Raw genomic sequence first — 26,077 nt, 5'->3', positions numbered from 1 at the left:
GGGGATTTTAGCGTGTCTTTGTGACACTTCTGCACACGCTTTAACGACTCTTGTTGTGAATTTGCTCCAGCACCTGGCCTGTCTAACAGCAGAGATAGGCAGTGAAGCTAAAGTCTCGCCCCCCATATTCACTTGCATCTCTGCCTACCTAAAGCAAGATGGTGAACCAGGTTTCTGGTTTGCAGAAATATGTACACTTGCTGTCTAACAGGCCTGCAGGAGACTGGTGCACAAAAGGTGTAAATGAAAACAGAAACTTTTTCAATTGAACTGAATGATAAGTGTGCTCCGCTTGTTGCTGGAACAGCATAATTCTCTGTCTTTATCGTGTGTTTTTGACACTTAAGGGAAGCCATTGCTTAGTTTCTCACCCTTTTGACATAAAAGATATATAAAATTGCTTTGTCTCAGCTTCTGCAGGATCTGTTAAGAATCCTGTTGCAGATAGACTTTAACAAATTCTGAGACTTCTTTACTTCAAATGTTGTCTTATAGGTGCTTGCTTAAAAACTTATCAGATGGTTGTGCCAACTTAACCTTTTAAAGATCTCCTGAAGCTCCCATTTAGTTATTAGTTTGCAGTTTTCTGACCTGCATTCAGTAACTGATGAAATGTGAAACTACTCCCTCCTAACTTTGAAACTGTTGTGGTTTACAGTATCTTTGACTTAAGCCGTCTCTGTTATTGGTTACTGATTACCAACCAGTCATGTCTTTTTGAATGTGTTGGTAATGTACACCACCAGGCAAAAGTTTGGACAACCCTTCTCATTTAATGTTTTTTCTTTATTTTTACAACTTTCTGCATTGTAGATACATACTGAAGACATCAACTATATGAAGCAAGATATATGTAATTATGTAGCAAAGAAAAAGTTGATAAAAAACTCTAAATATGTCATGGCCGAGGCCGTCTCAAAAGGAAAAGGACTCAATTGCTCGGCGCCAAACAGCATGTAAGTAGTTTGAGTGACAACTTTTATTTTCACCACAAGTGTTCACAACTGGAATGTGAGTTGCACAAGTGCTAAATACAACCACTAAACCTAAGAGGTTTATGCAGCCTGAGCTAAGTGAGCAATCTGGTCATTCGTCAGCAGAAAACAGCTGCTCCGAGGATTGGGCTGGAGGGAGAGTCAACCTGGGTCCGGGGAAAGGATAAGAGTCACTGAAAATAGAGTACAGACGTTCAGGTAGGGTTCGGGAGGAATATGGGCAAGCTGTGTGTTCTGAATCTTCCTGAGTACTGCTTACTTGCCGCGGGTGGTCTGTAGTAGCGTGGAGGGGTTAGTAGTCCGGGTGAGTGGTCCGAAATTCCTGGCGTTGAGGCAGGGAGGCAGGCAGGTGAACGGGGTGAACAACCCGTGGGACTGGCAAGTGGTCCAGCGTCCAGATGGGAGCTCTTCAGCAGAGATTTGCGTCCGGCAACTTCATACGTGGAAGGGTTCGCTGAGAATCTGACAAAGAAAGGTTGAGTGCGCTGGCCTTATGAGTCGCCCGTCTTAATCACCCACAGGCGCGAGCAATCAGCAGAAAACAGAGGCCCCTCCCAGGGTTGGAGATGCCGGCTCGGAGATGCCGGCTCGGAGGGAGACACACTAGCACACACCCGGACCATGACAAAGTATGTTTTATATTTCAGAATACCTCCCTTTGCTTTGTTGACAGTGCTGCAAATCCTTGGTCTTCTCTCAGTGAGCTTCATGATGTAGTAATCTGACATGGTTTTCACTTTACAGGTGTGGTTGGTGAAGGTTCAATTATGGAATTTCTTATCTTCTTAATGGGGTTGGGACCATCAGCTGTGTTGTGCAGAAGAGGAGACTGTGTGAATCAGGCCTTTATGGTCAAATAGTTGCTAAGAAACCACAACTAAGGAAAAGCAACAAGCAGAAGAGATTTGTTTGGGCCAAGGAACACAAGGAATGGACATTAAACCAGTCTAAATCTGTAGTTTGTTTGAGTTTGAGATCTTTGGTTCCACCTGCCATGTCTTTGTGCGACACAGAAAAAGTGAACAGATGGTCTCTACATGCATGGTTCCCACCATGAAGCATGGATGAGGAGGTGTGATAGTGTTGGGGTGCTTTGCTGGTGACACTGTTGGAAATTTATTCAAAACTGAAAATACACTGAACCAGCATGGCTAACGCAGCATCCTGCAGCGTCATACATCCCATCCGGTTTGAGTTTAGTTGGACCGTCATTTATGTTTCAATAGAACACTGACCCCAAACACACCACCAGGCTGCGTGAGGGCTAACTGACCAAAAAGATGGAGTGCTGCGCCTCTAGTCACCTGACGTAAGCCCAATGGAGATGTTTTGGGATGAGGTGGACCGCAGAGTGCTCAGCATCTCTGGGAAGTCCTTCAAGACTGTTGGAAAACCATTTCAGGTGACGACTTGATGAAGCTCAGTGAGAGAATGCCAAGAGTCTGCAAATGAGTAATCAAAGCGAACAGTGACTATTTTCCATCCATCTTCATCCGCTTTGTCCGGGGCCGGGTCGCGGGGACAGCAGCCTAAGCAAAGAGGCCCAGACCTCCCTCTCCCCAGCCACCTCCTCCAGCTTATCCGGGGGAATACCAAGGCGTTCCCAGGCCAGCCGAGAGATATAATCTCTCCAGCGTGTCCTGGGTCTGCCCCGGGGCCTCCTCCCGGTGGGACATGCCTGGAACATCTCACCCAGGAGGCGCCCAGGGGGCATCCTTGTCAGATGCCCGAACCACCTCAGCTGGCTCCTTTCGATGTGGAGCAGCAGCTGCTCTACTCTGAGCCCCTCCCGGATGGCCGAACTTCTCACCCTATCTCTAAGGGAGAGGCCAGCCACCCTTCGGAGGAAGCTCATTTCTGCCGCTTGTATCCGCGATCTCGTTCTTTCGGTCACTACCCACAGCTCGTGGCCATAGGTGAGGGTAGGGACGTAGATCGACCGGTAAATTGAGAGCTTCGCTTTTACACTCAGCTCCCTCTTCACCACGACGGACCGGTGCAGCGTCCGCATTACTGCAGCTGCAGCCCCAATCCGTCTGTCGATCTCCGGCTCCCTTCTCCCATCACTCGCGAACAAGACCCCGAGATACTTGAACTCCTCCACTTGGGGCAGGAACTCATCCCCGACCCGGAGTGGGCACTCCACCCTTTTCCGGCTGAGAACCATGGCCTCAGATTTGGAGGTGCTGATCCTCATTCCCGCTGCTTCACACTCGGCTGCGAACTGCTCCAGTGCGACTATTTTATGGAATCTAAAATATAAAACATGTTTTAAGTTATTTCACACTTTTTTGTTTACTACATAATTCCTTGTGTTCATTCATAGTTTTGATGCCTTCAGTGAGAATCCAAAAAACACATGAAAATAAATAAAAACATGAAATGAGAAGGTGTGTCCAAACTTTTGACTGGTAGTGTGTGCGCCCTCACAGGAAACAGTAATCATTTTCAACATTTTTCCCCCCAGTCTGCTTCCAAGGCCTGTCACTCTGGTGAAACTGCACTCACTAAAGCTGCAAATGTCTTATCTTACCTGCTGGATATCAGCGTGTTTTTGACAGCATATGCAGCACAGAGACCAGTGTACATTAACTCTTGGCAGCTAAAAACTGCGGTGTTAAATTTGGAATAACCTTTGTGTTTGTTCGACTGCTTTGATGCTCCCTCTTCTCTTCCTCTCAGGTCTCTCTGTTCCGGATCATCAACCATCCTGGGACCTCTTTCTCCCCCTTGGCTGTCAGTTACTGATGTTCGGATCTGGAGCTTTGTCCTCCAGCTTCTCTTATCTCCCTCTCTCCTCTGTATTTATGCTGTCCTTTTTGTGTCCCTTCTCTAGGTTTGTTTACACGTCGAGGCAACTGAATGTTGTTTTGTGTATTTTTTCCAGGTTGGATATCGACGAGATCATGGAGGGGGGACTTGAACTAGATGAAGTAGATGGTGTCAGAGATATGCTGACAACAAAGGCCGTACCATTTACCCAAGATCATTTTTTCAGTCGAACTATTCAGTGGCCCCCCCGTGCCCTGTGAGTGGCATCCCTGCCCACAAGAGGATAGAAATGTCTCATCATTGGATTAATATGACCACTCAGAACAAGCTTGTATTGATTTCTGGTAACCTTCCCCTCTTAAAGGACAAGTGGACTCAAAGATATCAGTCAGAGGTAAAGGTTTTGTCATTTTTCTTACATTTAATTAACCATAAACAACACTACAGTGTGAATTTGCCTTGATATAAACTGATATTTCAGATTTACAATAAGCTGTATGTATGAGGAAAGACTCTAAATGCAATGCGAGTAATTTGATACATTGTCCACATTTTTAAGCATCAACTTTACAGTCTGCCTCTGTAAAATAAGGTTATATTCCAGAGATAAACTTTGATCATATATCTATGAATTGCTTTCATGCTGACTTTCCTTGCTTTTATAAGACTTCATATAAATGCACAAACATAGATAAATGATCTTCATTACAGGTCAAAGGGACCTCTTCTGTAAACAATAGAAGTAATTCGAAATATAAGCTCAATTAACCCTTTTTGTTTGGGTTTATCCTGAATACTAAAATACAGTGAAGAACTTGTTTTATCTTTTTCTGTTATTATTCTTTGGTGCAAACTGAGTGCTAATTTAATTTACAGCATAGCACCAGTTCTCTTCCTCTATTTAAAAATGGCCACAGTTGCTTGGTGTTTAAAATAGAAATATTAAGTGATGAGTGTAAAACTTAATATGGAAATGTAAGTTGTAATTACTAGAATTTTATCTACAACCTTACACTGCAAAAGTGCAATGCCATTTACTACAATTCTGTTATGTACTACTCGTAAAAAAAAAGCAAATTCTAGTACTTTCTGCACAAGCTTCTCCTTTAGTGTTTTTGTGTAAAAAGCAGATTTTTTTCAACAAGTAATTTTTCCTAAAACATAAACTGCACGGCAGAGTTAATTAAATTTTATGTGAAAGCTCAGTTATATGGTAGAAGGTAGAATCAACATACTTTTTTTACTTTCTAAATAAAGTAATTTTGAGCAGTTCTTGCAGTTAGTGCACTTTAGCTAAGTCTCTAAAGGTTTGATCTTGATGTGGATGCCATTGAGTGAGCGGAGAACCAGTCGGGGGATGATCTTGGGTTTCATAGTGGGCTCCGCTATGAGCTGGTATCGCTTCAGTGTCAAAGCTGTCACCACTTTCATCTCATTCATAGCAAAGTTCTGACCGATGCAGTTTCTGCAAAATACATAAAATGTAAGAAATACACAAAGACCTGAAAAACAATTAAAATAATTTGATCCTTCTGAGATTTGGACATGCAGAAAATGGAAAGGAGGGATAAATATAGTATGTTATCTTTTAACATTCAGGTCCAAAGGTGCTTGTATTTTAAATGAGATCAATCTTAGATTACAGTGAGTTCCCCCTTTCCCCTACTTGCTCTAGCCCAAGGGGGGCGGCACGGTATGAAAAAAACAAAACAAAGAATGCTTGGACACTGCTAGCATAATGGATAGGTTTTTGACAGGGCTCCCACACAAACGCAAAGCAGAGGATGAAGCATCGCCAAATATGGTTCCAAACCAACTTCCTTCCAAGCCAAAGACTAGAACATGGTAAATGGTAAATAGACTGGTTCTTATATAGCGCTTTTCTACTCTGAGCACCCAAAGCACTTTATACAACTCGTTCATTCACCCAATCACACACAAGCACTTTTCTAAGTTTTTCGTGCTATCTAACTATCATTCATACATACACATTCACACTCGGATGGATGCATCGGGGAGCAACCTGGGGTTGGTATCTTGCCCAAGGATATTTGGGTAAAACAATGGGGGGCCTAGCAACAAAAGTTTGGGAACCACTGCTCTAGCCCATCATAAAACCAGTTTGCTGATGGAAATGGGGTCAGTGCTAAGTTACACATTCACATACTTGAGACTACTACAAGCAGTCTCTATACAGTGATATAGTTTCAGGTGAGGACAAACCTTGGCCCAGCTGAGAAGGGCACAAACGCATGAGGGGATCTCTTAGCAATGTTCTCTGGTAGGAAACGCAGAGGATCAAAGACCTAATGTAATACAGGACAAAGAAAGAGAGCAGTGTTATGTGTATTACTTATTTTCTGAACCTCATCGCCCTTATCACTTGCGCAGAGAAAACTGATTTCTGACACATAATAAAGTAAGTCATTAAACCAGCTTGAATCTGTCCTGAGGTCCACTTTGGCACCAGGGACCTACCCACCTCAGCAAATACAGCACTAGTAATTAATTTAATGCACCAGTTTCATGATTGCTTCTTCAGTTATTTGATATATTGTATGCAGCCTTATGGGCAGAGTGCTGAAAACGTCACAATTTTATTTCGTCATAGATTCCTTTGATGATGTATTCCATGTAGTAAGTTGTGCTGGGAATAAAATTGTCTTTACTTACATTAGGGTTTTCCCAGACAGATGCATTCCTGTGAATTCCAAATACACCTATTCCAACAACAGAACCTACATTTGAAAGAAATGTGTACTTGGCTTATTATTATTAAAAGATTATAGGGTGTGTGTAGCTGAACATTATCTTTCAAACAAAACAAGCATACACCATATCGAAAAATTTATTGTGACACAACTCATAATTCAAATGCAGGGGTTTTAAGTCCAGTTGGCACAGATACATAAAATCAAGCAGCTAGCCATGCAGCGTGATCAAGTGTAAGTGGTATTATTGCAAACTGGAAATGTTTAGGAAGTATAGCAACTCAGCCATGAAGTGCCAGACCATGTAAAGTTGCAGAGTGAGTGTAGAAAAGTCCATGTTAGCGTGAACTACATTACCCAGCAGCTTTGCAGTCATGGGATTCATGGGACTCCTGAGCTAGATAGCCTGACTTAGTTCATGGGCTGATGAGAGACGAGGGGAGAGCTGCTGGGAAGAAAAGCAAATAGCCCCCCTGTGTTTGTTGTAAATGGTGTGTGTCACATAAACGTGAGTTTACATTTCATTTTTAAGATGTTTTACCCTGTGTGTATTTATTCTAGCTACCTTTGGCATATGTGCTAGTTATAGATAACTATGGTGGCCCAGCTATTGGATAGTTTCTGGCCTTGTTCCAGCTTTATTGGTTCCCTTTACCAATTAATGTGACATTGTACGCTGTAACATGGGTGTATTACGTAGTGGTAGAGGGCTGGCTACTGAACAACTGCCTCAATATAAATATTTCATCTCTTGTGTTGGAGTGCCATCTTGTGGCCCATTTTGGGTAGTGTTTTAATAAATGTGATTGCTCTTAAGAAGCAGTATCAGGTTGATGCACTGCCTTAGCAGATTTGTTGTGGAGGAATTTGTGGCCAGCTTTATTACCGTTTAATCTTAATTCATGTTCTAAAGTATTTCCTGTTATTGATCGCAGAAACCACACCATATCATCCCTCCACATCCTCCTACACCATGTCATATCTCCTTGTACCATCAGTCTGAGTGTAAATAAACTCCACCTCTTACAATCTACTCCCTGGATGTCAGCCTCTCCTTCTGACCAAGGATAACTATTGTAGCAAAAACCAACATTAAACTGATGTGCACCATTCTGTACAGTGAGGTTGCAGAGTGCATAAAAATCTCCAACGCTCTGCTGACTCAGTAACTGCAGAGCTCTAAACCTCCTCTGGCATCAACATCAGCACAAAAACTGTGTGCCTGGAGCTTCATGGCTCATGGATTCCCATGGCTGAGCAGTTCCAGTGAGTGTAATGTGTAGGCGGCGGTGTACTTTCTGCCCATATATATGATAATAATCTGGTGCCAACATTTAAATACTTCCATTTGGAAGAATGAAGAACTGACAAAGCAATTACGCCACACGTTTAAGAGATTTATACTAGTTTATAGAAAAGAAACTCTATGTGACAATACAATCAAATAATACCAACGTATCCTTGTAGAATAATAAAGTAATAAGTATTAAGTCGATATAGGTCCTTTATGGAAATGTAAAAAAATTAAATTTTTGTATCTAAAGAAAAACAACGTCGGTTAAGAGTTTGTGTTTACCATGTGGCATGAAATGTTTCCAAAAGCATTATTAAGTGAAGACATTTAATGTTTACTCTTTGATAATAACAACAGAGTAAAATCACTGACCTGCAGGCACTGTTCTCCCATCACAAAAGGTTACAGTTTTGGTGGTTTTTCTGGCAATTCCTGGTACAGGGGGGTAAAGGCGGAGAGCTTCTTTTATGCACATTGTAGTGTATGGGATTTTACTGAGATCCTCCCTTAAAATGAGACCAACATGCAGTGTTAGTGAAGTCAACTAATAAGAAATCTTGTTTATATGTCTCCTAATAAAGTTTTGGTACCACAGAATGGCACCAACTTGTTTCCCTATTGCAATGTTGTCCTTTCACAAGCCTACCACTCCATGGTTTCCTTGTCATGCAAGGCCTCCATAATCTCCTTCCTGCAAATCTTCTGATGTTCTGGGTTGCAGGCCAGACAGTAGAGGATGAAAGACAGGCCACTGGCTGTGGTGTCATGGCCCTCAAACATGAAGGTGTCCACTTCTGCCCGCATATCTTCATCTGACAGACCCTGCTGGTTCTCATCCTGGCGTTGAAATAAAGGATATTTACAGTTGATGAAAGACAGAATGGACTGCACTATACTCTAACTGGGCTTCTCAATAAAAGTGCTTTGTTACTTTTGCTGCTCAGGCTCATTATATTACTTCATCACCCGACTTCAACTCAGCTTTAGCTGGATAACATTCATCCTTATACAGATACCTTTATAAAATTGGGGATTTATTCAGCAGCCAAGTATCAAGGTCCGCTGTTCTTCTTAAACCATATAAAGCACTAATTGTTTGTTTTTTAAGCAAACACCTGCCATGCAGTTAATTATTGATTTTAATTTTTCCTGCCAAGGACAACAATTTGCAATGATATACTCATAAAGGAAGGATTCTTTCTATTCTTTCATTATCGGTTGATTATATTAATATTATACAAATATTACACAATTATGTGTTTAAGTGATATAAATAAGATTTTTCAATTTGTGTGATTTTCAGTTAAAATGCACGAAAATAAAAAATTAATAAAAATTGGATCATTTTATGCGTTTTAATGTGTTTTAAACTGAACCCATGTCACGAAAGCTAAGTCTACTAAGAGAATAAACATGCTAGCTGAACAGCCTCTACAAGCTGCCGTTTAGAGAAGTTTTTGGGAAAGAAACTGGGCAAAACACTAACCAGTGTTGATCATTCTCTACACAAAAGAGATTTTGTATTCAGGTTGCTGCTCACGAGAATGAAAAGGCTGATCATCGTCTCTGTGTCAGAGGACATTAACATGCAGCTTGGCAACAGCATGCATCTTTGCTTATTTGCTGCATGCATATGCTATTTCAGCTTTAGGCCAGTACTTCAGATATCTGACACGATCTCAAGTTGGCACTTGCCTTATTTTCTGTATGACCTTTATGCAGGAAAACCCCAGTTTGTGACTTGCCTATACATTAAGCAAATCCTACAATGGGAAATGTGTTGAAGTAAGAGGCTGAAACTGATGACACATAACATACTCTTGCAAAGAGAAGGATGTCCAGAAAGTCCAAATATCTCTTTGCCTGTATTTGTCCAAGCTCCTTCTCTTCCTTTAGTGCTTCTCGCCTCTTTCTTATAACTTCCTCTTTAGAAAAGAATATAAAATGTAAGCATTTGTAGATCTGACACTGATTTTTGGCAACGGTTCAGATGAATCAAAGCAAAGCTTACCTGTATGACTGAGGGCCACCTGACGTGCTTTTCTGTATCTGAAACCATGTGGGCTAAGGTGGAAAATGAGGTCACTGTGGTACGGAAACATTCTGAGCCGAAGGTCAATTAGAAAACTGAGGTCATAAACTGCTTTGATGTATGCATTTGTTCCACTGAAATGACAAAGGAGGCAAACATTAAATGCAGATTTACAACAACCAAAGACTCAACATAAAACTGACACTGTAAATGACTCTTTAAAAAGATTCATCTGGGCTCACCCCTCTGTCTGACAGTTGCTGTAGCAGCTGAAGGCACACTTCATAATGCTGTCCAGTGTCATGAGGCTCATGTGTTTAAACAATTCAAAAGGCTCATTTGTGCTTGCATAACTTTCCCACTTATCCTGCCAACAATGAGAGAACAGATGTGTCAGAAGAAAATTGTACATAGCATGATCAGCTACATGAAATGTGTTTTGTATTGATCACTAAGCAATCCACATGTCTACGTAACTTTTTACATGAACTCTTGTGTGATAAACTTATTTAGCAACTAACAGCTTCCTCTTTTCTAAGAACATACAGACTTAGAAAAGGGGAACCTCAGCTCTAAGTTCTTGGAATAACTTTGTTACCTTTGTACACACACAAGCTTGTATAAACAAAGAACGCAGACAGTGACAGAGCGCAAGTCCGTGAGTGCCTCTTGCGAGTACGAGCGCTCTGTGACCATCCTCGCGAGTAAAGACAACTGCAGTGTTTGTGTTTTCTAACTCAGGCGTCACAGCTGAAGAACTGTGGGGTGATTCTTAGAAATCCCCAGTCATTTAAATTGGTCCTTCGAGCTGGATAGATGAGTTGCTGGCTGTGTCGTAAGTACCCATCCTAATGTGTACCTCATGCATCCTGTTCTACGACCCTGAAGCCATCCTTCATGTGTTTCTTCAGTTTTTTTCATATCTGTCTCTTTCAACTTGAGTCAAAACGTGACCTAACTCCCTCCAATCTGTGTTTTCATTTCGTGCTACAGACACGCGTCGTTTTGGCATTCTACTCAGTTCCTGTACTTTTTCTGTTTGTATCACTGAGCACACAGCATTGCCACTTTTAGTTACATAGAGGTGCTGCAAGGTAAGCTTCTGTGGGCCTAATCTGTGAATTTGTGTGTCATATGAAGGATCTTTGTTTAAATCTTAGGGTGTTGTGATACTCATCAAAAGCAAGTGGTCGGGAGTCTGGTGGCAAATACTTCTCTGCCAACCTCTGTAGAGGCTCTAATGGTGGAAGGTCTAGAGTCTAATAGTAGTGGGACACTCCTTTTCCCGCACTGCTATAATTAATCTGTCCCTCTTCTTCTACCTCTTCATAGTTTAACATTAATTCTGCGTGCACGCCTTGTGGTCCTAGAACTACGCCAATTTTTAATTTTTCCATGCTGTCTCTCCCTAGGAGGTTGACTGGACAGGATGGATCGTATATACATTGGTTTTTACAGCTCTTGCCACTTTCTCTATGCACTAGCAGTAGCCCTTCTGTTAGAGATTTTACACTAGTGTGACCTGATGCAGACTTAACTATCAGGGTCTCTTTTGAAAATTTCAGGTTATTAGGTTTTTGATTTAGCACGGTTTTGCATGCACCTGTGTCGCATAACATAGTTACGTAAATTTTTAGTATGGGTCTCTCTCCTAACAGTGTAACTAGTTCATGCACGTTAAACACTTCTGTATCATCCTGTTTTTCCTCACTTCCTTGCTCTCTGTCTAGTCAATCTTCGTTCCTACCTTCTCTCTTAGAAATCCCCTGTCAAGATGTGATCTCTCTGCAGGATACACACACTGCTCCTGCTTTACTTCTATGATATTTACTGACACGTGCTGACCAACACATCACGACTTTGATTTTATTTATCAATTATGCAACTAAATTGTCTTCAACGTACCAACATAGTCTCAGCAGACTCTGACATCAATTTTACGTATGGTTTCAAAACATCATAATGGAAACCTGGTGTTAAGAGCCTTCTTTGACGGAACCACTTCTGACCTTCTGACACCAACAACCCATTTCCTGAAGAACATGTGCATGAGTGAGGAAAGCAGCAAAACAAACAACTCTGCACTTTAACAAAATGCTGTAGAAGGGAGAAAAATGAACCTTACCAATCCAACCCTCCACAAAACGGTAGGCAAAATCATCTTTTGGCTCTGTTAGGAAACAAAACAAATAAAAATGGTGTTAGGGACCTTTAACTTTACTACACAGTTATAAATGTGCATCAACACAACAACTATGCAAAATATTTCTCATACCTGATGATGTCAGGATAGTTTTTGCATAATCTGGATGCTGAATAATGATGATACTGAGAAAGGGGCCAAACCAGATTGGGAAAACATATGAGTACTCCTGTCCCCATTTCACTACCTTGTCCATATCGGTCCCATCTTGTTTAAACTGAAAGAGAAAAAGTACAACTGAAACACATCACAGCAGGCAGACTTTACTCGTGTAAATTGTGTTGTTTGTCATCTGTGTGTGTCTCTGTTTGCAGAATGGTGTTCTCCAACATGGTGTGGTCAGCTTTACTGGACGGTTACACATGTTACAGCTGCTGCGAGTGTGTTGAGACAGTTACCTCCAGAACATGTCCAAACAGCCAGTGTGGCGGCGGCCCCGGAAAAGCTTGGAAGTTCCGCAGTGCTTCCCTTCTTTTCGCAAGTAGAATTGTTAATTTATAAACCACGACAAAAACACAGAGCACAACAAAGACGTAATGCATGTGAGGCCAGCCCAGCTGAAACTCCGCGAAAGTTTTAGTTAGTTTCATCTTGCAGGTGCAAGTGTCTTCCGCCTCCGCGTGCAGGAAAACCTCCCCAACAAAGCGCAAAAGGTGATCTGAGCTCACCTTTCTGATAAGAGCTGGAGGTAAAGCGATGTTTTCAGTGCTGTCTCCGGTAGGCGGGGAATTTGACAATCAATAAAACGCTGACTTCATGTCCTGACGGAACTGTTGGCGTTTTGAGCGCAGGAGTGCAACAGCAACATCATTACGGCGGAAAACGAGAACTGGGATGATGAAGATGCAAATATGGGAAGAGTATTGAATTAAAAAGTAGATTATGAAGAAGTGCGGTTAAAAAAATATTTACAAATTCTATCAAAAATAACTTTGTTTATTAACCAAAATAATTTCTTCTTATGTAAAGTGAACATCACACGCAAAAATGTAGGTTTTCCTTTTGGCTATTCTGTTTGCCTGTCAAACACTTGTTCCTTCATATTGTTACTACATACGTTGAGTTTATTTTAAGAAATATTGACACAATCAAATCCATTTAATTGACTTTATGATTAAAAAACTCAACAAGCAAGGAAATCCTTGACAACGCCTCTAACTTTATATTGTTAAATATAATCTGTGCAGATTATATTCATGTTTTTTTAAACGAATAAATACTCCAGATTACATATTATACTTAATTGCATGCTGATCTATGACAAATTAAGACACTTTAAAGTACTCAGCTCAGCACTTTTGGGGCGTTTATGATATTCATTAGAATTTAATCTCATTAATAAAAGTGTAATTGTGTCAGTTGTTGTACTTGGCAGCCAATAAGTTGGTTACAAGTGCTTTGTTTGCACATGAAGTCCAAACTCCAGTGAGTTTAACCGTACGATAAACTGTACAAACAGCTCAATCACAGTTTGGTTCAACCCTCACAAACATTATCTCAGCATAAAATACAATGTGAGAACATATTTGGCATCTATATATTAAAAAAGAAACTGGTTTGCGATGCACATTTTGTGTCTTAACACCCATACTAAATGTAAGAAGCAAATCATATGCCAGACCACATCAGAAAAACAGTGTGGGTGACAACCTTGCTAAATTTCCTCTGTACTGGCTGTTGGACCACTTCCGATGTGTCAGGCTCATTTAAACTGTTAAGCTCAATCTAAAACCTTTTGCTGAGAGGCAGAGTTTGTGATCTGTGTTTTTATGAGCAGTAATGGTACAGCCAGGATGCGTCATGTTGGGTTTTATTTCTGCGGGGACAGGAATTTCTCCCATATGAAACAGAAAGGCTTCATTTTCATCTTTTTACTTGTTTGGAACTTCTCTACTTTCTCAGGAAACAGTGAGTATCTGATCAAATCATTACTTAACTAAATTCATTATTCAAATTGCTTAATTAAATACAATGTATTTAAAATACAATTGATGAACTGACTTTTGAATATTTCATATATTTTTCAAGTGACTGTTAATTTAAATGAGCAACGTGATATTTTGCGAGTCGCAACACAACTTAATTTTTCGCTGGGATGTCGAGCTGTGATACCGTGTCAGCATTACATCCATCGATCAGACTCTTTCAAATGGTTTTACAAGAAGGACCATAGCAGTAAGCAGGTTCAGTTATTCTTCCGAGATAAGAGGGGAATGCAATATCATCAAATATCCAATCCCAAATTGAGAATTGGATCCAATCATTCCTTGCTCATCAGCTCTTTTACCGAGGAGGATGAAGGTGTGTACTGGTGTGAAACTTGCCAAGAAACATGCCAAAAGTCCACTGACATCATAGTGAAGAAAGGTTTGTCCTGCTGTCATATTTTTCTCCGTTAAGTCAGAATCTACCTGTGCTTATGGTTTTTAAATTTGCCAAAGATAATTATCACAATCCTTTACCTCTCTTTTTTCAGAGACGTGGAAAGACGTCAATGAGACAGTTTACATTGTTGCTGGCAGCAGTTTTCAGCACACATGTTCAAGTAAACTTGATAAAATAAACTTTTGGACTTTTGAAGCAACGACTGCTGTTGGGAAAGCCTGAAGACTGGATCCCACTTATTTGTGGTATATCAGTATCATGTGTCATTTTAATGGCACTTTTAATTTTCTGGTTGAAATCAAGGTTACATTCAGGTAGGCTATGCAGCTGCGCCTCACTTCCACTTCCTTTGTATTTTATTGTTTTGTTTTTTTCTTATGGTTTGCTTGAAAAACTTTCCCCTCTGATTCTGAATATGCTTCTGCTTCTGTCTCACCAAAGCATTTCCTGTTCAAATTTGTTGCTGTGGCTTGAATAGCAGGGTAAGTGTCTGTGCTGACATCGAGGTGTAACCTAAAACCCTCATGCAGAAATGAAGTGTGTGCGTGTTGCTTTGTCTGGGTAATGAAATGTATTGCTTTTTACTGCAGGTGGAAGAAGAGTCTTCAGTGGTTTATTCATCAATTATCATCAGGACACCGGGCAAAAGAATTAATCACATGACCTCTAGTGATTGCAGTGAAATAAAAGTATAGAGAAAAAAGTCCAGGATAAGTGCAGTCACTTTTATTTATATATAACTGAACTTTTACCTAATTTTCTGAAGGCAGGGCGGGTGTTTTAAAGTACATGGATCAAGATAATTTTAATGAGAAACTTTGAGTGTGATACAGATGTTATGTAACAACATTTTTTTGTTGTTGCTCAGTACAGAGGTGAGGTCCATTCATGAACTGCATGAAAGCACAGTTTCTGATTACCTTGCAGATCAAGTTAAGATAAAACAAATGTAGGTAAAGAAGTAATGTTGACCTCAATATTCTACGGCAATTAAATGCTGCTTTCACAAAGAGGAACGTTATTAGGTACATTAATTTAGTCGAGCTCAGCAATTAAAACAAATTTACAAACAATTTCTATTTTTTTTGTTAAAAGAAAAAATACTTTTTACACTAAATTTTTTTTACAGCTGTATTTTGTCTTGCAGTTTTAGGTTTTATATAATCACCATATAAAATATAACCGCAGTAAAAAAGCATCTAAGCAAAAGGTTGCATAAAGAAGGCTGTTAAAAGTGTTAAAACCCCAGCAGTACTGCGTCTGCAGTGTTAATCAATAATGATCATCAGTGATAGCAAAACAATAACACCCTGCAGACAAAAGGTTATAGTATGATTATTACTGATTATTACTCCGAATAGCCTGTGTGAGTACCTCACCCACTTTTTTTATACACCACAACACCAACCCACAGAGACAGACAGGACAAGACACGCAGGACAAACCACTGCATCACGATCTGTCATTGGTGGCGGTGTGCACAGCTCTAATGAAAACAAACCCAAATAAGGCAGCTGGTCCAAATAATATCCTCAGGCATGCACTCAGGGTCTGCTCATCAGAGCTGGATGGTGTATTCATAGACATACAATCTGCCCATCCTTTAAGTCCATTACCAGTGTGGCCCTCTCCAAGAAACATACTGCCACATGCTTAAATGACCATCATTCTTTTGGACTAACATATGGTGTCATGGTCCCCGTGCCTGCTCGGCTGGCCCTGTGTGGCTACATGTTATGTTTTGTCTTTTCTCTCTCTCCTCTCTCTCTGCTCGCTGCCTGGGCGGAGCTCATTGTGAGCTCCCGGCCTCCACCACCTGTAGGCAATCACCTGTGGCTCCTCACCTTGTTTGCTCCCGCTACTTAAGGCAGTGACTGAGAGCACCTCGCCGCTGGACTATTGAATAACGCTCGTCAGTGCTACTTTAGCCTCAGCCAGTTTTGAGCTCTGTCCGTGAAAGTTCCGTGCTAACCCTTGTTCTCTGTATGCAGATTTCTCGTGTTTGGTTTGGAGACTCTGGACGCTTTTCCCGACCCCGCTCTGCACCCCTGGGAACCCTGGCCCCCTTCTCCTTCACCTGTATATAGTGCACCTGGAGTGTGTAAATAAACCTGTTTTTCTGAGATTTCAGTCTGCGCCGAGTCCTCCCTGCTCCTCCGTGACATATGGGCTCAAAATGTGGTCATAAATATTTTGTACTTGTAAAAAAGATTTGTATGTGTAAAAAAGATTTGTATGTGTAAAAAGAATTTGTGTGTGCGTAAAAAAGATTTGTGTGTGGACTTAGAAAAAAAAAAACCCAAGTTACAAGTACGGATTTTGACCCTATTTTTCTTCCTTTCATCTGATTGGTCAATGTCATGTCAATCACAAATGTAACAATCCAATCAGAGAACAGATGGGTTTAGCTGTCGGAGGGGCGCTTTTTTGAACTGCAGGTCCTTGAAGGGTGATACAGTTTGAAGCTGGAGGATCGCTATATAAATATCCGATAGCAGCTAGGTCCCCTAACTTTCAGTAGCTGTTGAAAGGAAAAAGTTGTGGTATATCAGTGGTTAGAAATACCATTATTACTTTAGGATTAGTTTAACACAAAGTCAGGGCTGACCCGGGACCATTGCTGTGAGTCACAGTGCGCAGCATAAAAGTCCTTTCACATCGGACGCAGGATGTGCTGCTAATGCTAACTGCTAACTAAAAGCAAAGGATCCAGAATTTGTTACGCTGGCTGCTGGGCTCTGTGGGTTTTTGCAGCAGCTCTACCTGTACTAGATGCACCTGCTCCTTGTCGTTTCTATCTCTGACTTTATGTCCTCTACAAGAGGTTTTTTTGCTGGTTCTTCAAATGTTCAATAAAAACATGTATGCTAATTCATGACGAAGAAAGCTTTGTAATTAAGATTGTCATTTCCAAAACACTGCCCGCCCCCACCCCGCGGTCCGCAGCGCTGTCGAAAAGGCTGTGGAAGTCCCTGTATTAAACATGTAGACCTGTGACACAAAAATCACCAAACTCGGACAACCACAGACTGTTTTCCTTCGTGGTGATGAAGGAAAATGCTGGGTTGGCATGTAAAAGGGCATTTATTCCCTTCAAAGACCTGCAGTTCAAAAAAAGCGCCCCTCGACAGCCAAACCCATCTGTTCTCTGATTGGATTGTTACATTTGTGATTGACATGCCATTGACCAATCAGATGAAAGGAAGAAAAATAGGGTCAAAATCCGTAAGTGTAACTTGCAGGGGTTTTTTTTCTAAGTCCACACACAAATCTTTTTTACGCACACACAAATCTTTTTTACACACACACAAATCTTTTTTACACACACACAAATCTTTTTTACACATACAAATCTTTTTTACGCACACACAAATCTTTTTTACACATACAAATCTTTTTTACGCACACACAAATCTTTTTTACGCACACACAAATCTTTTTTACACATACAAATCTTTTTTACGCACACACAAATCTTTTTTACGCATACAAATCTTTTTTACATATACAAATCTTTTTTACACATACAAATCTTTTTTACAAGTACAAAATATTTATGACCACATTTTGAGCCCATACTAACATCAATTGTGATGAAGTGTTTTGAAAGGATCAAAAAGACTGTCCTGGCTACCTTGGACTCTTTACTTTATGCACACATACAGAATCAGTCCACTAGAAGGTAGTAACACATCTGTGAAAATGCTGTTAGTTGACTGAAGCTGCATTTAATGCTGCAGACTCTCTGAGAAGCTGCTCTTAGTCAGACTCACACCCTTTCTCTGTAACTGAGCTCTGAACTTCCTGTAAGATAGACCGCACTCAGTCAGAGTTGGACACCAGATATCAAACATCAGAACTGTGAGCACTGGTATTACTCAGGGGCACGTGCTGAGTGCACTGCCACATGCTCTCTTCACATATGAGTGTGAGCACCCCCCTAATCAATACCAGAATTATAAAATTTGCATATGAATCTAAAGTAATTGGGCTGATTACTGGCAGGGCTGGCATAGAGAAGAGAAGTGAAATGACTAGTGGCCTGGTGTCAGGAAAATAATCTTGCCCTAAATGTAGATAAGAGCAAGGCGATCTGAGGAAAAAACACTCCAAGACAGAGGTAGAGGACACACATGAGGTTGGATTTCACCTGGTCTCACAACCAGCACATTGACTGTACTTTCTAAGATGACTAACAGGGCCCAGCTGCACTACTCAAGACAGGAACACTCTATTGTGCGAGACTGCACAATAAATCACAGGATCATCTTTTCATTAGTATATGACATTTACACCAACAGGGCTGTCAGCATTGCCCACATCAACATTAAATACAACACACACTCACAACACCACCAGTTAACAGGTAGGTGGTAGATTCTAAAGGTAGATGCAACAGGAGTCTGAAATCAAAGACTGTAAGTCTCAAATCAGACTCGTGAATAAGACAGTCAGTTATGCCTCTCTTCTACCCCATCAATATTATTGACTATTACTGTAATTATTATTACCTGCTATGGCACAAATTTGTAAAGACCGGTTTGCAAATATGGACAAAGCAGGTACAACTCAGGTTTTCAAACTCAGGTTTGTTTTTAAAACTAATTTTAGTGTTTGCATCTTCAATTCTTGCAATCTGTAAAATTTCCGGATTCTTTATTTTTATTTTATTTGAATAATTATTTTTGTTTTGTGTCAAGAGATTGGCAAAATTAAGTGTAAACTACTGCTTTTATTTCCACAGTATGTATGCCAATAAAGCCTCTAAACTTAATACTCAGTAATATATACTTTTCACAGTACTGTGAAAACAGTAATAGTTTTCACAGTACTGATAATCCATTCGTATAGCCGGTGTTAATAAAAGCAGAGTAGCCTAAAAAGCCTGTCTGTCCATGACGTCCATGTCCATTTCTTTCTATTTTATACACGGATGACCTGCTGTCGATATTTTAACACTACCAGTAGGTGGCTGTAATGAGCCTCAAAGTTGGATGTCTACCGATTTGACACACCAAAGGAAGACGCTTCTCATTCATTGTTGTTGCTAACTGTGTTCACTTTTTCTTTGATAACTAAAAAGACGTTTATTTCTTTCCGCGTTCGCTTCTTTATTTTTGAAAGGTAATATATTTTTAATGTTTCTGTAATAACATTGAAACGTTTAGCCTGTTAGCTTAAGTAACGTTCCGGTTAGCTACTAGGAAACAGAGTAGCTGTGTAGTAGTAGCCGTGTGTTCAGAACCCCGTTTAGGCCTTTGGTCTTTTATTAAAACGTTATCGAGAACGAACACTTAAAACATTTACCCTTTTTCCTCGGCTACTGCTCTTCGTGGTTTCGTAGACAATAATGCACTATAATTGTTGTTTCGAGTGATTTACACCTAGATTAGAAGGCGTTATCACTGGCTATTAGCGAGCTAAAAGTTACAAACTCTGTTACCTATGGCGACAGGTGAATTTTTTTTGTTAATGATGGCATTGCTCCATCAGATGTTCCGACATGTATATATGTATCTGCATATAATTTTCTTTCTTTAGGCTCAAAAACCTCAAAGTACCCGAGGAAAGATGGAGGCGCCACCTGTTACTGTAATGCCTGTCACTGGGGGCACAATTAACATGATGGAGTATCTGTTACAAGGTAAGATATCATGCATCCACCGAAGCTGAAGCAAGTAAGCAGGCAAATAACAAGCCCTGAGTGTTATACATAGCATAAGGTACTGATAGTGGCAATACTACAGATAGTAGCTTATAGTAACAAAAATGCAAAACAATAGCAATAATCATTTAATAGTTGCATTGTGCAACTGTTCAGCACAATGAGTAAAGTTACATGAGCAACATCCTTTGGTGTGAAAGTGAACAGTGTTACATATGTCACCTTTGACCTAAATTATTATGCACTAGCTCCTAAATAACAGCTAAATTCTTATTATAATATTATTATAAATAATTTTTAAAATGGTGCATTTACAATGTTTAAAACCTTATTTCTTAACTTGGTCACTCAATTGTAGAATACTGTGGGCCTTCTCCTGGACAATCGCAGTTTTGCCTAAAAAATGTATGGTCCAAAGTTTTGTCATGTATGATTGCTGTGAAGTTTTATCAAATACTTTTTAAGATATATTTTCTTTGAAATATGGACCATTGAACCTCTTCCAGCATTTTTTTTGTCATACATACCAGATGTTTGAACACAAATATCTGTTAAAGATAATACAGTTAAATGCATATGATTTCCATATCCAGATCTGCAGATCCAATCTGTCTCATATTTAAACGCACACCAATTTTTAATGGTATACAATTGAATTTCACAATAATGCAAAATGGAAAATTATTTCTTAGTTATAAAAATGAAAACAAATCTTTTTGGGGGGTTTAAATTTCATGCTGGATTGAGCAAATGTGAAGTTGTACCACAAAAATGGAAAAATACATGCATAGTTTAACCCAAATAGACCAAAATTCTAAATTCTGGAGGTTTCAGATGGTATTCTGATAAAAAGATTTTGATTTATTGAGATAAGTTTAATAAATCAAAATGAGTATTTCATGATCTACTGAACTGTCTTATAATTTACTAGGTTTAAAATATTACTGCATGTGCCCTGAAAGTGGGTGGATGTGTATTTTTTTTGTTTTAAAGGAAAATCTTTGAGGTATTTGATATATGAAGCAAAAATGTCAAAGCAAATGTACAAACTATGGACGATCTGAGATAGTGGAGACTATATTTATAAATATAATATGTATAGAGTCCTGGCCATCAGATCAAATGTCATTTTTTGTATTTGTTCCTTGTGCACTTTATTTAATCAGGGAGTGTGTTGGACCAGGCCCTGGAAAGCCTCTTGCATCGCCTTCGAGGTCTGTGCGACAACATGGAACCTGAGACTTTTACTGATCATGAGTTGGTTTACCTTCTCAAAGGCCAGCAAGGAAATCCCTTCATTTTGCGTGCCCGCCGTTCCCTCTCCCACCCAACTGCTCCATGGCACCTACGCTACCTTGGTCAATCTGAAGTGGGAGACAAGAGTCGCCACGCTTTGGTACGCAACTGTGTTGATGTTGCTGCCACTCACAGCCTTCCGGAGTTCCTCAATGAGATGGGCTTCCGCATGGACCATGAGTTTGTCAGCAATGGACACATATTTCGTAAAGGTGCAATGAAAATTGTGGTCAGTAAGCTGTCACGCATACTTGTACCAGGGAATACAGAAAACACTGAGCATCTATCACTTTCATACCTGGTGGAGCTGAGTGTATTGGCTCCTGCAGGACAAGACACTGTGTCAGAGGACATGCGCAGCTTTGCTGAACAACTCAAACCCCTGGTTCACTTGGAAAAGATTGACCCTAGCAAACAGAGACATTAGCCAGTTTTCCACAAAAAGGAACTTTCCCCGGGTGACTGGGAACCTTGGGAGGGACTCCATGACTTTCCACTAGAGGAACCAGGTCTAAGTCAACTTCTGAGGGAATTATTTCACTCTCAAAAAAGTTCCTTCTCAGGGCAGTATATTTTGAAAATTCAGTAACATTGGTGTTGGGGCTTGCAGCATTGAACAGAACTGATTGGCAGCCTCCTTGCACTATTTTAGTTAACTGCCTGAGCTATAGCTGATGTTATAGAGAGGGAGGTTGTTTTCAAGTGGGATAGTTTTTGAATGAAGGGGGGTGGAGGGACTAAACAAAGTGGTGAGTTAGAGGAATAAAATATTTTCTTTTTGTATTGTCTCACAACGCTTATGTTCTAAAGCAAAATTAAACATGGTCACACTTTTATGAAGCAAAAGCCATGTCTGAAGTTCTGGAATTTCCAGATTTTGTGTGAATGGAAGCAAAGATTCATCCTGTCCTCTGTGGCTGCTTTACTGTGTGCTTCAAAGAGACACTGACCTGCAGGTATGACACAAAGACCAGGGAAAAGAGACATAGACGCCTAATATGTAACGTCCTCATTATCAACTATAAAGCCCCACTTTTAAAAACACCTGTCACTTCATCAAAGAACTAATGTGCATAACCATTGTATGTTTTTTGTTTGTTTGTTTGTTTGTTTTTTAATAAAATAAAAAAGAGTCTATATATAGTCTTGGTTTAACAGTTACTGTTTGGTCAATTTTTAATGAGATAGAGAACATTTCAGCTAATACTGTCAAACATCACTGCATTCTACTAACTTTTACCAAATCATGGTTCTATAAGTTGGGCTGTAGGCAAGCTTATACCTGTGCTAACAATCAACACAATTCCTGGAAAGCCGAAAAATGATATTAGTTGTTTATTTTTGCAAATGATAACAAACTAGATAATATTTTCCATGTATCAACATTTCAAAACAGAATTTGAGATGTATGATTTTGGGTATTTTTCAGTTTATTTGAATCCTTTTTACATTTAAAGTTTCTTTTCAACACTCAGCTTTCATGGATATGTTCACTTCATCCCACTAGGGGTCTCTGTTTCTCTTCTTGTAAATATCCTGATTGAAGCAAATTGGATGCTACCTCACATCATCTACATGAGCTGTGGTTGCCATGGAAATAATTAGCTGTGAGATCTGCACATCTTTCCCCCCCACTCTAATTAGCTTTCTCAATTGCTTAATGATACATAGACCTGTGAAAGCCTTCCTTTCTTCCCCTCAACAAAAGCATTGATTTTCCCTCTCTTTCCCCTCTCATTTCTACTGTTAACCCATTAGTGGCTCTTTCATGGGAACATGAGCTGGGACTATTACACATGAAAGCACTGCATCTGCTTCAGGTTCTCCACTGTTAATATCGAAATCCAGAAAGGCCCATGCAGTAGTGTGTCAACATTATGGCCCGATCTAACTGCGGAGACCAAAGTAACTAATGCACATCCTGTCAGTTATGATAATAATGTTGGTAATAAGGCATGAGTGCTTCTAATAATACCCCTACAGGAAGATGCATTTGCAGAGATTGAGATGTAAAGTGACCGCGTGCATGTCTGAGGGGGAGAGCTCCAGGGCAGATGGCTGTCTCTACATGTTGACCTACCTGCGTATCATGGCTGATGAGGACAAACTCACTGAGGTGGAAAGGTGAGATGGCAGTGCTTCCACATGCATTTGGTGCAAGTTGAAAAACAACACAAAATGAACTTTGAACATTTACTAATATGTTAAAAATGTGTACTTTTCTAATCTTGTTTTGAAGTTAAGGTTAAATTGAACTGCTACTTGGTACACAGGAGTTGCCTGTCAGTGAGACTGGATTATCTGATGGAGACAGTTTTATGTTCCAACAACCAGAAGCAGACTGCCGGCCCTTAGGACTAAAGCATGATGTTTCAGCTCTGAGTGAATTATGTATTAAAGAGGCAGATGCCTCCTTGCCCAAGGCTTTATATGTCCAGCATGGATACACTACAGTCTACTGGCTTTCTTCCACTTAAACTTGTGTTTAGCACAGTGCTCTTTGGTGATGAGCTAGACTCCCACTGCACCTCCACTCAGCACTGCATTGCCTGGAGAACAGAGGCATAGTTAGGCTAATCAGTGTCTTGGCATCAAGCCTACTTGGCTATTGTGGATGTAGCCAGCCACTGACTTGCACAAGTAAGAGATTTAACTCATTGCTGGAGGCAATATGATCCGTTCTGTGGTTTATTTCAAGAAACTGAGACCAGAGCGACACCCTTTCAGAACGTGATATGGTTAAGGTTGCAGTACTCGAATGATTATTAATCTTATTCACTTTCATTGTTGGGTTGTTAATACTATTTCATAATGCCTGAAGCCTGAAATACTTTCATCATCGATTAATTTTTCAATTTGACGACGCAGAGAAGGGTATATTCTTTTTCATCGCTTACTCCCAGCTCCAGGAATATCAGTTTTCTTTTAATGGATCATCCAGTCTGTAAAATGTCAGAAGAGAATAACCAAAAGAAAACAAAGTACAAGTCTCATTGAAGTTCTTCAAAGAACAATGTTTTGCCATTATTGCTTATTTGTTTCTAACCAACAGACCAAAGTTTGACAGTATTTAATTTTCAAAGTGGTAATTGATCCACCCCCTAAAATGATTGACTCTACTGTGGACACTAACTGAAAAAGGTAATTTATTCTTCTAGTTGTGCATGTGCATTTTGTCTGAAAACATAGCCTTTAATAATCTTTGGCATCAGTGTATTATAACACAATTACACTCTCTTCAGCTTTGAGCATGAGAGCGGTGCATGCTGATTTCCCTCTCTGGACCATTTGGTCGTTCTCTGTTTTTAACGGTTAAATATAATTAATTGGCTAAGGCTAAGATTGTATTAGTTAATCATATTCTGTTAGCCCTCTGAAACAGGGATGGAAGCCATTACCTGCACATGCCTTTACTTTCCTCTTTACAACACAGTCTTAATTAAAACTCTTGGCACCAATTGTCTTCGCTGCCTCTGTTCATAGTTGGCAGTGAAGATGCCAAGATGCCACAGAAATCTGGCACTGGCTCGGGGCAGGAAGTCTTCAAGTCAGCCTACTTTGGGTCAAAGCCAAGAAGGGGTGAAATCCAGCGTCGCCTACTCAGAAATGTTCCCAATACTTGGATATGAGCCTTCTCCTTCCTGTGTCATTGAGAACCCATATGCTTGTTAGAGAGTGTGGGTTATTTGCTGAGAGGGGAGGGAGAACCAAAGGAGGTGCTTTCCCAGACAGACATAGATCTCCCTAGGGTGTTCTTGTGGCTTCTCTAGATTCCTCTACTTCCAACCGTGCTGGGCAGAATGGGGTGCAGGGATAAATTGCACAACACCACAAGGTTGTGAGTGATGGCTAAAATGCCAGGGCCAAAGAAATCCGTAAAGGTATTATAGAAATAGTTGGGGGGGAAGTGTCCCTTTCCTTATTTGAAAGAAATTCCAGAACAGTTTCTAACCATGCAAAATAACAGGCACAAAGCTCTGACTTGTTGTTCATGTGGTGCTCTGCCTTGCTTGTGGCTGACTGAGGTGATTATTGCTGTGCAGAACACGCTGTTCTAGGATCAGCCATTCAGTGCTTTAAGCCAGCCTTGCTGCCTCTGGTATGTCTGGTATGGGGACAACTTAGCCATCAGCCTGCAGGGACTGAAGTTGTAGTTTTTAAACTTGTGCTGCCAGAGCCTTTGTCTTTGACTCTTAGTTCTTTGCTTTTCCCTTTTTCTCTTGAGACTCACTCCTGCTGTGGGTCTCTGGATCTGATCGTTTGCCTTTTTTTTGATAGTCACAATTACTTTTCTTTCGCTTCATTTGTAATCAAGACACATTGTGTATTCTCGAGTGTCACCAAAATTGTGGCATTCATAAGTGTTCCAGGGGAAGCATCTCAAGTAGAACCTTGTCTCGGAGACTAGAGGCTACGAGAGGCTTGACTCGCTCCACCTCTGGTTTGATTGAAATTCTTGACATGCAATAATCAAAATACAATAAACCATCACCCATTAATTATATTTGTAGTCCGAATAGGGTTTCTAGGCTTATTACACACAAACTATTAGCAACATGGCATTTTAACCATGTGATTGTACTGATGCTGAACGTTAAGTCATTCCGTGACACACCATATGACACATCCTCCCACATTTAAAAGCGTGCTATTTTTGACGCATATTTCTCAACATCACTCATGTCTGAGTGCACAGTGTGGCCTTGTTGTGCAACTTTTAAGTA

General features: G+C 40.3%; 2 protein-coding genes and 2 long non-coding RNA genes across 5 annotated transcripts in view; 3 read left to right on the top strand and 1 right to left on the bottom strand.

The window, feature by feature from the left end:
• Nucleotides 1-12,411, top strand: part of LOC309717093 — a 189,650-nt gene extending 177,239 nt beyond the window's left edge. The window contains exons 2-3 of the long non-coding RNA XR_014279623.1: nt 11,858-11,951; nt 12,322-12,411. This is a non-coding gene — a long non-coding RNA (uncharacterized lncRNA). The remainder of the gene's footprint in view (nt 1-11,857; nt 11,952-12,321) is intronic.
• LOC309717091 (cytochrome P450 4B1-like) lies at nt 4,884-13,157 on the bottom strand. Its single transcript, XM_082551375.1, has 12 exons — nt 12,406-13,157; nt 12,080-12,224; nt 11,930-11,974; nt 11,710-11,837; nt 10,047-10,171; nt 9,784-9,938; nt 9,591-9,697; nt 8,419-8,609; nt 8,145-8,278; nt 6,441-6,505; nt 5,991-6,073; nt 4,884-5,232 (listed from the first exon to the last, which is right to left on the bottom strand). Exons 1-12 carry the CDS (start codon nt 12,595-12,597, stop codon nt 5,061-5,063), a joined length of 1,542 nt encoding a protein of 513 aa, XP_082407501.1. The 5' UTR covers nt 12,598-13,157; the 3' UTR covers nt 4,884-5,060.
• A 97-nt stretch (nt 13,158-13,254) lies between these two features.
• LOC309717092 lies at nt 13,255-16,705 on the top strand. Of its 2 annotated transcripts, XR_014279621.1 has the most exons (6): nt 13,255-13,915; nt 14,036-14,374; nt 14,484-14,706; nt 14,834-14,874; nt 14,983-16,304; nt 16,384-16,705. It is a non-coding gene; the product is annotated as an uncharacterized lncRNA (long non-coding RNA). The 2 variants fall into 2 exon arrangements; XR_014279622.1 differs by having other exon boundaries at nt 14,484-16,304.
• Nucleotides 16,706-19,322: 2,617 nt separating this feature from the next.
• med18 (mediator of RNA polymerase II transcription, subunit 18 homolog (yeast)) lies at nt 19,323-22,465 on the top strand. Its single transcript, XM_082550552.1, has 3 exons — nt 19,323-19,516; nt 19,934-20,036; nt 21,224-22,465. Exons 2-3 carry the CDS (start codon nt 19,964-19,966, stop codon nt 21,778-21,780), a joined length of 630 nt encoding a protein of 209 aa, XP_082406678.1. The 5' UTR covers nt 19,323-19,516; nt 19,934-19,963; the 3' UTR covers nt 21,781-22,465.
• The last annotated feature ends 3,612 nt before the right edge of the window (nt 22,466-26,077 follow it).

This window comes from Aulonocara stuartgranti, assembly GCF_965226115.1.
Source record: "Aulonocara stuartgranti genome assembly, chromosome: 11".
In the NCBI taxonomy this organism is placed as follows: Eukaryota; Metazoa; Chordata; class Actinopteri; order Cichliformes; family Cichlidae; genus Aulonocara; species Aulonocara stuartgranti.
Note: the sequence above shows the minus strand (reverse complement) of the source record. Positions and strands in the feature narration are given on the sequence as shown.

Coding starts and splice junctions, on each gene's coding strand:
- LOC309717091 (XM_082551375.1), bottom strand. CDS start 12,597: ATGAAACTAACTAAAACTTTCGCGGAGTTTCAGCTGGGCTGGCCTCAC. Junction 9,698..9,783: donor GGTGGCCCTCAGTCATACAG/GTAAGCTTTGCT, acceptor TCTTTTCTAAAG/AGGAAGTTATAAGAAAGAGG. Junction 8,610..9,590: donor ACATCCTTCTCTTTGCAAGA/GTATGTTATGTG, acceptor TTTCAACGCCAG/GATGAGAACCAGCAGGGTCT.
- med18 (XM_082550552.1), top strand. CDS start 19,964: ATGGAGGCGCCACCTGTTACTGTAATGCCTGTCACTGGGGGCACAATT. Junction 20,037..21,223: donor GATGGAGTATCTGTTACAAG/GTAAGATATCAT, acceptor TTATTTAATCAG/GGAGTGTGTTGGACCAGGCC.